General features: G+C 54.0%; 6 protein-coding genes across 6 annotated transcripts; 4 read left to right on the forward strand and 2 right to left on the reverse strand.

Moving 5' to 3' along the window:
* Positions 1–65: 65 nt before the first annotated feature.
* Positions 66–518, forward strand: BROUX77_004459 (uncharacterized protein; the record flags this gene model as incomplete). Its single annotated transcript, XM_073749224.1, has 1 exon — positions 66–518. One exon carries the CDS (start codon positions 66–68, stop codon positions 516–518), a length of 453 nt encoding a protein of 150 aa, XP_073604916.1.
* Positions 519–1,137: 619 nt separating this feature from the next.
* On the reverse strand, positions 1,138–3,017 carry BROUX77_004460 (uncharacterized protein; the record flags this gene model as incomplete). The annotated part of the gene is made up of 4 exons (XM_073749225.1): positions 1,138–2,460; positions 2,526–2,764; positions 2,824–2,911; positions 2,967–3,017. 4 exons carry the CDS (start codon positions 3,015–3,017, stop codon positions 1,138–1,140), a joined length of 1,701 nt encoding a protein of 566 aa, XP_073604917.1.
* Positions 3,018–4,603: 1,586 nt separating this feature from the next.
* On the forward strand, positions 4,604–6,091 carry BROUX77_004461 (uncharacterized protein; the record flags this gene model as incomplete). The annotated part of the gene is made up of 1 exon (XM_073749226.1): positions 4,604–6,091. The coding sequence occupies one exon, from the start codon at positions 4,604–4,606 to the stop codon at positions 6,089–6,091; it is 1,488 nt and encodes a 495-aa protein (XP_073604918.1).
* An 887-nt stretch (positions 6,092–6,978) lies between these two features.
* Positions 6,979–10,934, forward strand: BROUX77_004462 (DNA-directed RNA polymerase II subunit RPB2; the record flags this gene model as incomplete). Its single annotated transcript, XM_073749227.1, has 3 exons — positions 6,979–9,372; positions 9,444–10,672; positions 10,772–10,934. The coding sequence occupies 3 exons, from the start codon at positions 6,979–6,981 to the stop codon at positions 10,932–10,934; spliced, it is 3,786 nt and encodes a 1,261-aa protein (XP_073604919.1).
* A 362-nt stretch (positions 10,935–11,296) lies between these two features.
* Positions 11,297–11,629, reverse strand: BROUX77_004463 (uncharacterized protein; the record flags this gene model as incomplete). Its single annotated transcript, XM_073749228.1, has 2 exons — positions 11,297–11,449; positions 11,534–11,629. The coding sequence occupies 2 exons, from the start codon at positions 11,627–11,629 to the stop codon at positions 11,297–11,299; spliced, it is 249 nt and encodes an 82-aa protein (XP_073604920.1).
* A 452-nt stretch (positions 11,630–12,081) lies between these two features.
* On the forward strand, positions 12,082–12,854 carry BROUX77_004464 (uncharacterized protein; the record flags this gene model as incomplete). Its single annotated transcript, XM_073749229.1, has 5 exons — positions 12,082–12,084; positions 12,229–12,267; positions 12,349–12,382; positions 12,447–12,455; positions 12,592–12,854. 5 exons carry the CDS (start codon positions 12,082–12,084, stop codon positions 12,852–12,854), a joined length of 348 nt encoding a protein of 115 aa, XP_073604921.1.
* Between the last annotated feature and the right edge of the window lie 70 nt (positions 12,855–12,924).

A 12,924-nucleotide genomic window follows, 5' to 3' on the forward strand; every position in this document is an offset into this window, starting at 1 on the left:
CCCGAAGCTCCACATACAGCTTGAATCGCGCAGCTGGTTCTAGTTCCCCCAAGATCTCAGCCAACATGGGCGCTGCTACTGCAGCTTCTCAGGTGGTGAGATCTTACACGCCGGAAGAAACCTGGACTCAGGGCAGCCCGAGCCGCCGCAACTCTTTTTTCAGCCTCAGACTTGGCCACACCACGAGCGGGAACTCGGGCAACGCAGGCAAGAGAGCCAGCTTCAGGAAGTCGCTACGTTTCAAGGGCTCTGATCAAGTTGCGAGCAGCGAGCCCGATGTCGCAGACCCTGTTCCTCAGTGGGTCCCTGAAGACTGGAAGCCGCCACCTCAGTTGTCGCTGCTGGATACCCTCAGGCTCCAGGCACAAAAGGAGGGGCCCGATAACTGGAAACCCTACGAGGCGTCGGCGGATGGCTGCGTGCTGCAGCACCCTAGACCTTTTAAGCCCTGGGCAAAGTCGGAGAGAGAAAAGTGGCAACACATGGGCGACATGGCTGAGTTTCCCGACATGATCTGAATTTGAACATGAGATGGAGTACCTATTTGTGCGATTTGGTTGGAATCTGGCGGTTTGATGTTTGACGTGTTAATGGGCTGGGGGCACATAGTTGATGCTCTCAGGCTAGTAGCTAGTAGCAGAATAAAAACATGTTTGTTGACAGTATCCTTTGGAGGAGGGCTTGCATCTGGGTGTGAATAGTCATTTTTGTTTCTTTCAGGCTGGCGGTGGATGGTGATGCCATTACGTGAAAACTGAAGCCTAGATGAATGGAGATGGAGGCTGAAGTCAATAGAGTCTTTCTTGGAGAGCAATATAGATATACATGTGTAACTTCTTAGGTCTTTCTTGAACACATGTATACAACTACTCACAATTCATCACATGCATTGTTGGCGGCATATTGCCTCCCAGGATATCATCTCAACGCAAAAAGGCGGCAATTTGAAACAAGTTTTTTTTCTCGTAAAAAAAAAGAAAAGAAAACAGGAACATCAAACATGTCTTCATCTCGTCGTCATTTCAGGTCATGTTACACAATCAAAGTCTTAGCAAAGTCAACACAGGTACATACTACCTGTACTACCTGTACTACCTCTGCCTCTACTGCTACTACTACTACTACCGGCAACTGATATTACATGTCCAGCCCCATGCCCTTTCCAATCTTGCGCACCAGCGCGCGACGCAGAAACAAGTCGCGTGCCAGGCCTCTGGTCGTCTTGGCAAAGACGGCCGGCGAGATGCGACCGCGCTCGAGCGCGCGGCCCAGGACAAAGATGGCGTCGTTGAGCGCGCGCTCCTCGGCGACGACGGCATAGAGCTGGTTGGCGACGACGGTGGGGGCGACGAGCAACTCGTCAATGTCGACGTTGGGCAGCGCGGCGCTGTCGGCAATGGCCTTGTCTGCGCTCTTGAGTGTGTCGGTCAGAATGCCCATGTTGGTGGCAGTCGTCTGCTGAAAGTGCGCGAGGTCGCCTAGCTCGGCGTGCATGCCCTGCATGGCTGAGGCCATGGCGTCGCGCTGGGCGTGCAGGCCTGCGATGCTGCTGGTGTACCGCTCAATGGCCTCCTGGCGCTTGGCGTGCAGGCTGGCACCAATGTCCGTTGTGATCTGGTCCTTGAGCGGGTTAGGAGGGATGGGAGGTGCGGCAGCGGCGGAGGTCGAGGTGGGGGGAGGTGGGGAGGGAGTCACGGGCTCGTCCATGAGGTCGGGCATCGGTGGCTTAGGCTTCGTTTGCGCAGGAACGGGTTCGCGGTGTTGCAAAGGTTGTGGAGGGTCATAGTTTGGATGAGGTAGTTGTTGAAGGGGGTAGTTAGGCCGCTGGGCAGGAGCGAGGGGATTCTGGGGAGCCGCTGCTGCTGGATCATAGCTTAGAGTCCTTGGAACATGAGTGATACCTTGCTGCTGTGGTGTCATGTTTCGGGCATGTACTTCTTGGGGGGGTAGGGGCGGCGCAGAATCATATCGTGATAGTCTTGCAGTAGGGGGCGTCGCATTATTTCCCTGTGCTGCTGACTGTGATGTTTGCAGAGGAGCAGGCGAAGCATAACGCGCGCTGATCGGATCCGTAAGACCAGCGGGGCCAGAAGACGGTGTAGAGTTATAGCTGGAAGCGCCTGAGTCTGCGTGGGGCTGCTTGGGTGGTGGCGGCGGGGGCTCAGATGCCGAGACAACACGAGCTACGGCTGGGTTTTGGATCGGAGGTCTCGCAGCAGGTTGCTGGTACTGTGAGTGCACAGAAGCAGGAGATTGGATCTGTTGAGGAGGCTGTGGAAGCTGCGGAGGCTGCGGAGATTGAGTGGCAGTAGCGGGGGGTTGGTGGCTGGTGGTATGTTGCGGTGGGATTGGAGTTGCGGCGGGAGGAGGAGCCGGCGCAGTTGCAGGACGGGCGGTCAGAGGGGGTTCTTTGGCAAAAACATTTATCAATATAGCCAGCATATCGACGATAGTAGATTTCTGTAGTTGTTTTTAGTCAGTGATGCGCTATATAGCAGCCTTGGTTCGCGCAACCGTCTGCTTACATCCCAGAATGTCGTCCATCCCGAAAGATATGGGTGGTAGACTTGGCCTTGGGGGTCGACGTGTTGGCCGGGCCGGACAACCATCTTCGAAGTCGGAGTGACGTATACTATCGGCGGTTCACGGGGGTAGGCGTGGGGCACCCAGATGGATATGGGGAAATAGTATGTGTGGCCACGGAACACGACCGGGACGGTTCCATATATGTTGAGCATCAGGGCCGAGGCACCGGTGGGAAAGGCTACGAAAGGAGGACGGGTCAGTCATCTGTTAGCCGATCGGACTGTCAAAGCAGCTTACTGTGAACCTCATTCTGGAGAGCGAGGTTGGGATGGGTCGCAAGAACTTGCGAGATGTCATAATAGCTTCGGTTAATGTCTTGGTACTCCTGCAACGAGTGGTTAGAGAGCAGTAGACGGCATGAATTTGCGGGGGGTATTTACTCCAGTCAGAATGCTGTACAGCCAATTTAGCACTCGTTGCGGCACCGGCATGGCGAACTTTGTGGTGGTGGTGGGTATGAGTATTGCCGATGTTATGTTGCATCCACGGTGATGATGTCAATGAAGCTGCAAGCGTGGATTTAGCGGGGCTCCACCAGGCGCCAGCAATCAGCAGCAAATTAGGGTTGGCGGAGCAGATAGTGCGTGCTAAATGCCGTCGCTATAGCCCCGAACGCAGGACAGACACCGGAAAGTCAGGGATATAGCAGTCCACGAGGTTGGGAGAGACTCTGTCACAAATGCTGCCTGCGCTGTTTTGCCCTGACGATAAGCAAGGCTGGAGGCTTATGAGCACTGAGGAGTGGGCGGACCTGGCACGAGGGTTATCTCAAACGGAGGTACCTTTCCACACCCCTGTCGCTGTGAAGCTACAAATAGACGCCGCAGCGGCCATGGCTGGCAGTTTGGCGGCCCCCACTTTGACAATAAGGGTTCACGGTGACATCCGTGCTCGCAGGGAAAATGCCGGGTAAACCTGCAGAGCGACGTTGAGGTTGCCCCAGCATCTACAAGTAAAAGTACAAATGGGCTGATTCGGTCACGATGACAACAAGGCGCATGAGCAAAAGAGACATGTCATATGCTCCCACTAATTGACAAAGAATGCAGTGCGGAGAAGACGAGGCCAAGGTCACGGGTCAATGGATGAACGGAGGCATCAGGGACATCGGGGACATCGGGGACATCGGGGGCGTAAACTAATGGCCGCGCAAGTGTATTACTCAGCCAAGAGAGCCAGTCAAAGAAAGAGCGATATTACCCAAGATGGAAGGAGCTGGAAAAGCTCGCAATGGGCGTTGAAAGGGGCAGGAGCGGTGTCTCTTGCCTGTTTGGGCGTGTTAGAAAGAGACTGCGCTCTTTCCTTTAGATGGCAGCCCCTCATGCCTAGTGTTGATGATATCCTTCTAGTAAAGGCTTCTTTTTTTCTTTTTCTTTTTCTTTTTCTTCTTCTTCTTCTTCTTCACATATCCCACTATTTCCAGTCTCTCTTATCTTTCTGTCACCCAAAACAACTCGCTAGCTTTGACCCGCAAGTCGAAACAAATCTTGACTACCAGCACCCTTTTGGCAGGGATCTAAATTTTCAGACTTCCGAACCACTTCTTGTCTTCCTTTTGTCCACCCTCAGACCACCACGTCCCATTCATTATTGGCGCCTCTTGTAGCCACCAAGGAAAAGACAAGCTTGGGACTAGGTCCTTATTCTCTCTTTCGATTCCTTTTCTTTATAAAGCCTCTGTGCCACCCTCTCTCTTCCTTTGTTCCACCGGCTCCCTTTTCTCTTTCTTTTCACCCCTCCACTTTACACCACTCCCCTCCGCTTTTCGCTGCCTTTTAGCCATCGGGACTATCAGGTTTGCGTCTCTTTTCCAACGTTTTCTCTTTAACTCGTATGCGCGCGACTGGCAGTGTTCTCGCACGGCTGAGGAGTATCGCGGTACGTTAAGTACTCATTGTTGATACTCCTTGCGTCAGGTCTATTTCTACTACAAATTACCTTGTCCTACTGTACCTTTACACACTGCCCTGGGGGCGAGCATTCATCTGTGTCTTTCTCCATTTTCAAGCCTTTCAAAATGCTTCCCGCTATTCCCGACCTTCGGGACATACGCCGCTATGGCGTCTCGCTCAAAAACGGCTTCTTGCCTGATGTTCTGCCTCTCACCCGGCTCCCCGACCCCTACTACAACAAGTGGGAGGCTGTCATGACCAACTTGCAGGCTCTTATTCTGAGTCGCCGGCTGCGCGGCGTTATTGATAGACTGCCTGTTCTGTCTACCATTGGTCTCGAGGATGAAGCCGAGTGGCGACGTGCTTATATGATGCTGTGCTTCATGGCCCATGCATACATCTGGGGAGACGACCAGCCGGAAGAAAAGCTTCCCCCCTGCATTTCTGCTCCGCTGCTGGAGGTTTCCAAGCATCTTGAACTTCCACCTGTGGCAACCTATGCTGCTGTCTGCCTATGGAACTTTAAGCCGCTCTTCATCGACGAGGATATTGACAACCTTGAGAATCTTTCGACTCTCAACACCTTCACGGGTTCTCTGGATGAGTCATGGTTTTATCTTGTTTCTGTCGCCATCGAGTCGAAGGGGGCCCCTAGCATTGGGTTGATGCTCAAGGCTATCCAAGCTGTTCGCGATAATGACCCCGATACCGTGGCCTCGTGCTTGCGCCGTCTTGCCGAGCTCCTGACAGATCTCACAACCTTGCTGGAGCGTATGCACGAGCGCTGTGCCCCTTTTGTCTTTTACAACCAGATCAGACCTTTTCTGGCGGGCTCTCGCAACATGGGCGATGCGGGTCTGCCTAACGGTGTTCTTTACGAAGATGCTCGTGGCTACACCGAGTATCGCCAGTATGCCGGCGGCTCCAACGCCCAAAGTAGTCTGATCCAATTTTTCGACATTGCGCTGGGTGTTTCACATCGCCCTACTGGGCAAAAATCCGATAGTAGTGCGTCAGGTACATCAACCAAGCACTCCTTTATGGAGGAGATGCTACAGTACATGCCCGGAGGTCATGCGCGCTTTTTGCAGGATGTTGAGCTGGTCGCCAATATCCGCGAATACGTCCATGCCAATGCCGCAGTGTATCCGCAACTGAGCCTGTCATATGACGCCTGCATAGCCATGCTTAGCGCTTTCCGTGACAAGCACATCAACATTGTCACGCGCTACATTATCATCCCTTCGCGCGAATCCCGCCCGCCCCGTGCCCACAGTCCCGAGGCCAAACGTAATGCTGTGAACATTGCCACTTCATCGCGCAAGCTCAACATGGCTGCAGCCAATGAAAGCGAAGCTAGGAAGAAACTCACCGGTACCGGCGGCACGGCGCTAATCCCGTTCCTGAAGCAGGCACGTGACGAGACTGGCGAAGTTGCTGCCGAGACATGGGCTCGCAAGTTTATGAAGCGGCAGGGTAAGCCAGAGGGCCGGAATGACTTTTTTCTTGGGAAAACTGAGACCGAGACAGGGCTCGAGCCCGAAAAGGGCTTGGATGTTGCCGGACTCGCCGGCGCATGGTCAACCAGTGAGGGTGGAATCTGCCACTACTGATGTGCGATGCAGACTATTTGAGGGTTTGCGAAACTATATACAACTACATAGATTGATATTTGTGGCAATGTAAAGCGGTGCATAGTTTGTCTTTGTTGGTGAAGTTGTAGGTTGAAATTAAATCCTCTTGTGAAACGAAACACACGCCATGTCGTGGCATTTAGCTGATCTGGCTTATGGTAGGGCGGGACGTTTTCCATGAAAAACCAGCCGCCAATCCTGGTACACCATTCTGGGGTTTGATCAGCATCTATGTTTCTAGGTGTAAATATCCGAGGCGTTCCACAACGTCGTTAGGGTTAGAACATAACGAACCGTCTTGTTACGCCACATCGCGTCAGCCACATCTATTCACGTCGCGGTGGCCACTTTGATTGCGACTGGACCCACCCGGCTAGCAAGCTATAGTCACAAGGCAACCAATCAAATCTGCGAAGCAGACAAGGCTAGACTTTGGACTTGTCTTTTTTTGCTTACTCGAGAGAAGCATCAGCCACAGCGACAGGATCACGATTCGACGAACTCGCAATTCGAGGGCCGCTTGACATTTTCCTGCAGCTATATTTCTGTGTCTGGCCCCCCTGGAGTTTGCCTTTTTTCTCTTCTTCTACGCCGTTGTTAATTTTTTTTCTCGCATTGAATCCCGATTTGTCCCTCGCCCACCGCCTTGATCTGGACACTCGCCGCCTTTTTGGGATTTATCAGCAACCTTGGCTCCCACGCTAAAACTGCCATCGACCACCGCTGCCTCGCCGACTCCCACTTTCCGATAATCACATTCCCCCTCCGATTGCCATCTCACTTCTTCCCGGCCGCCATCCCTTGCGACCGCCTGCTCGACTCCAGCCTCACTTCCCGCCCCTCGTACTCCCGCCGCCACATCCGCCATGGAGGACTACGATGACGGCTACGACTACGACGACTACGGTGATGCCGACGAGAGCATCACGCCCGAGGACTGCTGGACCGTTATCTCCACCTTCTTCGAGACCAAGGGTTTGGCCTCCCAGCAAGTCGATTCGTTCGATGAGTTCACCACTACCACGGTGCAGGATCTCGTCAGCGAGTACTCGCACATCACCATTGACCAGACAAATCCGCCCAGCCACGACGGCCGCGCCTTTGCGCTGCGCAGATACGACGTTGACTTTGGCAAGGTCATGGTGTCGCGGCCGTCCATCACCGAGCAGGATGGAAAGGAGTCGACGCTGCTTCCGTACGAGTGCCGCGAGCGCAACCTGACCTACGCCAGTCCTCTCTACCTCAAGATCACCTCCAAAGTGCGCCTGGCTGTCGAGTCGGCCATCCCGCTCAACGAGCTGACCGACGAACAACAGGATGATCTGAAGCGCACAGGCGAGCATCCCACGCGCATCGAGTGGGAGGACGAGGCGGTCGACGACAACATCACCGAGGGCAAGTCTGACGATATGAAGGATGTTGTGTTCATTGGCCGGATGCCCGTCATGATCAAGTCGCGCATCTGCCACCTGCGCCGCGAGAATGACGACGGCCTGTTTCTACTCAACGAGTGTCCCTACGACCAGGGCGGCTACTTCATCATCAACGGTTCAGAAAAGGTGCTCATCGCCCAAGAGCGCTCGGCTGCCAACATTGTACAGGTCTTCAAAAAGGCCCAGCCCAGTCCCTACAGCTACACCGCTGAAGTGCGCAGTGCCCTGGAAAAGGGCTCGCGTCTCATTTCGCAGCTTGCCCTGCGTCTCTACAACAAGTCGGCTGCCAGCAAGTCTGTCAGCTTTGGCAGCACAATCCGCACAACCCTGCCCTACGTCAAGAGTGACGTTCCTGTGGCCATTGTCTTCCGTGCTTTTGGTGTAGTCAGTGACGAAGATATCCTCAACCACATCTGCTACGACCGCAACGACACTCAGATGCTGGAAATGCTGCGGCCGTGTATTGAGGAGGCCTTTGTTATCCAGGACCGCGAGGTTGCTCTGGATTACATTGGCAAGCGTGGTCAGAGCTACGGACTGACTCGTGATAAGCGTATTCGTGCTGCCAAGGATCTGCTGCAGAAGGAAACTCTGCCTCACATTTCACAAACCGAGGGAAGTGAAACCAGAAAGGCCTTCTTTCTGGGCTACATGGTGCACAAGCTTCTGCAGTGCTCATTGGGCCGCCGCGATGTCGATGACCGTGACCACTTTGGCAAGAAGCGTCTCGATCTGTCGGGTCCTCTTTTGGCTAAGCTTTTCCGCAACATTATTCGCCGTATCAACAGTGAGCTGGCCAGCTACATGCGCATGTGCATCCAGCAAAACAAGCGCTTCCTAATGGTCAATGGTATTAAGCCCAGTGCTCTGTCCAACGGTCTCAAGTACTCACTTGCAACGGGTAACTGGGGTGACCAGAAGAAGGCTGCTAGCTCAACTGCCGGTGTGTCTCAGGTGTTGAACAGATACACATTCTCATCGACGCTCTCGCATTTGCGTCGTACCAACACACCTATTGGTCGTGATGGTAAGATAGCCAAGCCTCGCCAGCTGCACAACACTCATTGGGGTCTGGTGTGTCCTGCCGAGACACCTGAGGGACAGGCTTGCGGTCTGGTCAAGAACTTGTCTCTCATGTGCTTCGTCAGTGTTGGAACGCCCTCGGACCCAATCATCGAGTTCATGATCAACCGTGGCATGGAAATCATTGAAGAGTACGAGCCTCTGCGCTATCCCAATGCCACAAAGGTGTTTGTCAATGGTGTCTGGGTTGGTGTCCACCAGGATCCCAAGCATCTAGTGACGGAAATGACAGAGACTCGTAGACGATCCTATCTGCCCAACGAGGTTTCTCTGGTTCGTGACATCAGAGATCGCGAGTTCAAGATCTTCTCCGACGCCGGCCGTGTCATGCGGCCCGTGTTCGTCGTCCAACGCGAGGCCGACCCGAGCCGAAACTTGGAAGCTGGCCAGCTGGTGCTTACCAAGGAACATGTCAACAGCATCCGCGAGGAACAGGAGAACCCGACGGGAGGACCCCGTGAATTTGGCTGGAACTGGCTTGTCAACCAGGGTGTTATTGAGTACCTAGACGCCGAGGAAGAAGAGACTACCATGATTTGCATGACGCCAGAGGATCTTGACACATACCGCCTGCGAAAGTCTGGTGTTGAAGTTCCCGAAGAACCTATGGGCGACGATGACATCAATAAGCGTCTCAAGACTAATATCAAGCCAACAACGCACATGTACACACACTGTGAGATTCATCCCAGTATGATTCTCGGTATTTGTGCCAGTATTATTCCTTTCCCCGATCACAACCAGGTAAGAGACTACAGCAAGATTGACAGACCCCAAAACACTCTCAAGACAAGCACTAACACAACATAATACAGTCTCCTCGTAACACCTACCAGTCTGCCATGGGTAAACAAGCCATGGGTTTCTTCCTTACCAACTATCCTCGCCGCATGGATACAATGGCCAACATTCTGTACTACCCTCAGAAGCCACTGGCAACAACACAGTCCATGGAGTTCCTGAAATTTCGTGAGCTGCCGGCCGGCCAGAACGCCATTGTCGCCATTGCTTGTTACTCTGGTTACAACCAAGAAGATTCTGTCATTATGAACCAGAGCAGTATTGATCGTGGGCTCTTCCGCAGTCTGTTTTTCCGTGCGTACACGGACTGTGAGAAACGAGTCGGCATCAACATGGTTGAGCGCTTCGAGAAGCCCTTTCGCAACGAAACTCTGCGCCTCAAGCACGGAACATACGACAAGCTCGACGACGACGGCATTGTGTGCCCTGGTCTGCGTGTTTCTGGTGAGGATATCATCATTGGAAAGACTTCTCCGCTTGGCCAAGATTCCCAAGAGGGCGGCCAGCGCACAACGCAACACACGCAGCGTGACGCCTCAACGCCTCTTCGTTCCACCGAGAACGGTATCATTGATAGTGTGGTGATGACGACTAACCAAGACGGTATGCGCTATGTCAAGGTACGTGTGCGTACGACCAAGGTGCCGCAGATTGGAGACAAGTTTGCGTCTCGTCACGGTCAAAAGGGTACCATTGGTGTCACTTACCGACAAGAGGACATGCCATTCACGCGCGAGGGTATCACGCCCGACATCATCATTAACCCCCACGCCATTCCGTCTCGTATGACCATTGCCCATTTGATTGAGTGTCTGCTGAGTAAGGTGGCCACGCTAAAGGGCATGGAGGGCGACGCCACGCCCTTTACCGATGTGACAGTCGACTCTGTGTCGGCCCTGCTGCGCCAGCACGGCTACCAGTCGCGAGGCTTCGAGGCGCTCTACCACGGCCACACGGGCCGCAAGCTGCGCGCGCAGGTCTTCTTTGGCCCCACGTACTACCAGCGTCTGCGCCACATGGTCGACGACAAGATCCACGCGCGTGCGCGTGGCCCCGTGCAGATTATGACGCGCCAGCCCGTCGAGGGTCGTGCGCGTGACGGTGGTCTGCGTTTCGGAGAAATGGAGCGTGATTGCATGATTGCGCACGGCGCGGCGGCCTTTTTGAAGGAGCGTCTGTTTGAGGTGTCGGATGCGTTCCGAGTGCACATTTGCGAGATTTGCGGTCTGATGACACCGATTGCGTAAGTCTTTTTTCTTATTTTGTCTTGGTGCCCTCTGTGCCACTATTGTCCTTGGTGATGCCTGTTTGTTGACATTTATTAACCTTCTTCTCTCTAAAGCAACCTTTCCAAGCAGTCGTTTGAGTGCCGGCCATGCAAGAACAAGACCAAGATTGCACAAATCCACATCCCCTACGCCGCGAAGCTGTTGTTCCAGGAGCTGCAATCGATGAACATTGCGGCGAGAATGTTCACGGACCGGTCTGGCGCAACGATTCGTTGAGAGAACAGGAGACAGGGTGGGTGTTTTTGGTATTTTTTGAGGGATGTGGTTCACATGAGCTGTTTTGTGTTTTTTTTCCCCCTTATTGTTGGGTTTACTGCTTGTCTGCTTTTCTCTCTAAGTCAAGGTAGTTATAGTTATTGTTGAAAAATAGCCAGAAGAAGCTAGAGAGTGTCTTTCTTTTTTTCATTCTACTCTCTGTCCATGTTTATGGACGTCTGACGCTGTGGATGTATGTGAGAAGATGTGCATGGGCAATGAGCAACAGTACATGAGATTGATAAAAGTGATGATAATACAGGGCCCCGATACCTCCGGGCCGTTTGAAAACAACAAAAGATGGCAAAAGAAAGCTAGAGTCGTCAGCTCTTTGGTACGTCGCTCAGATCGGCCGCCTGCACAGACTGCTGCTTCTTGTATTCCTGCTCCAGCGCGCGCTGGGCGTCAAAGTCCAGCTGGCGCTCGCGCTTGATGCGCTGTTGTTCCATGTCTCTGACGACGCCTTGGTGCATGGCCTGCGGACGGCGGCGGGTTAGCAGGTGCCGAGATCTCCGGGGCGGGCGGCGGCCCTTCGGCGGGAAGTGGTAGGGGGGACTCACAGTCTTTTCGGCTTGTTGCTGGAAGTGCACCGCCAGCACGGTCGCCGTGGCAAACACAGACGAAAAGCCAATGGCAAGACGTGATGCGCGCGACATGGTGGGAAAAAAAGAAGAGAGCGATGTGTTAGTAAAGCAAAAAAAAAAAGACGGTAATAGGGCAAAAGAATAGACTCGGTCCTGCGATTTCATCGTACGGGAAACTTTTTGCTGCGCATCACAGGGCTGCTGTTAGTAGGGCACTGTTTGGTGCATACCCCCTGTACGTGCATGGTCTTACGGGGCTATGCAAACACCAGGGCTATGCATCTAGCAGAGCAGACACAGGTGGCGCTGGGTGGGCTAAACCTCGCGCGGCTTAGATGCATAAAGCGAGTCGAAGCTATCTCCAGAGCCACCAGCGCAGACTTGGACTGAACCTAGAAGGCTGTGCAATCTGTGCTCTGTGTTTTTGTCTTAAAACCCCCGGATTGTTCTTTTTCTGTTTTCTTTTCTTCTTCCCCGCCCACCACCTCCCCGATAAATAGTTGCCTACTCCATCTCATCGAAAAATGGTACGATGCCTCCGCCAGCCCAGGCCCGGCTCACAGCTCCAATGACGTTTTGAGGGGCGCGGCATTATCGCTCACGGCCGGCCGTCTTCCGCGACATCCAAGACACATACGCTAACTCTTTCTCCTCTCGCCCCGCCAATCTAGTCGGCCCAGAGCTCCGCGGGTATCCAGACCCTTCTCGACGTATGCTTCCCGACCTCCAATGGCTCGTCAGCCAGATGTGGCGACCATCGTGACATGGCAGGACTGACCCGCTCCCCATAGGCCGAGAAGAAGGCGTCTCAGATTGTGCAAGAGGGTGAGTGCTTGTTTTCTGTGGCTGATGCTGCGAATGGCGCGTGCTAACTTTGGCTTCTGTGCAGCTCGTGAATGTAAGCAATTTCCGGTTCTCGACGACTTCATAGCGACGATCCTCAGCGACCACCCCGAGACGACCTCTCTCCCTCCTATGGTCCACTGACCGTCTCATGCCTCCCTCCCCATTGCTAACTCGCCTACGCCACACAGTCCGCACCAAGCGCGTCAAGCAGGCCCGCGACGAGGCCAAGAAGGAAATCGACAGCTACCGCGCCCGCAAGGATGCCGAGTTCCAGGCCTTTACGGCAGAGCACTCCGAAGGCAACAAGGAGGCCGAGGCCGAGGCCCAGAAGGATGCCCAGGCCAAGATTGCCGAGATCAAGGAGGCCGGCAAGCAGGGCCAGACCAAGGTCGTCGGCGACCTGCTGGGCGCCGTCTTTGACGTGAAGCCCGTGGCTCCCAGCGCTGCTTGAAGCGGCGGCGGTGGGCCGAGGGCCGAGCCTGCGTTTCCCTGTCGTTCTGTACTTTTTCTTGTCCACGCTA

The sequence above is a fragment of the Berkeleyomyces rouxiae genome (assembly GCF_048999995.1).
Source record: "Berkeleyomyces rouxiae strain 22BRR77 chromosome Unknown BrBRR77_ptg000004l, whole genome shotgun sequence".
NCBI lineage: Eukaryota > Fungi > Ascomycota > Sordariomycetes > Microascales > Ceratocystidaceae > Berkeleyomyces > Berkeleyomyces rouxiae.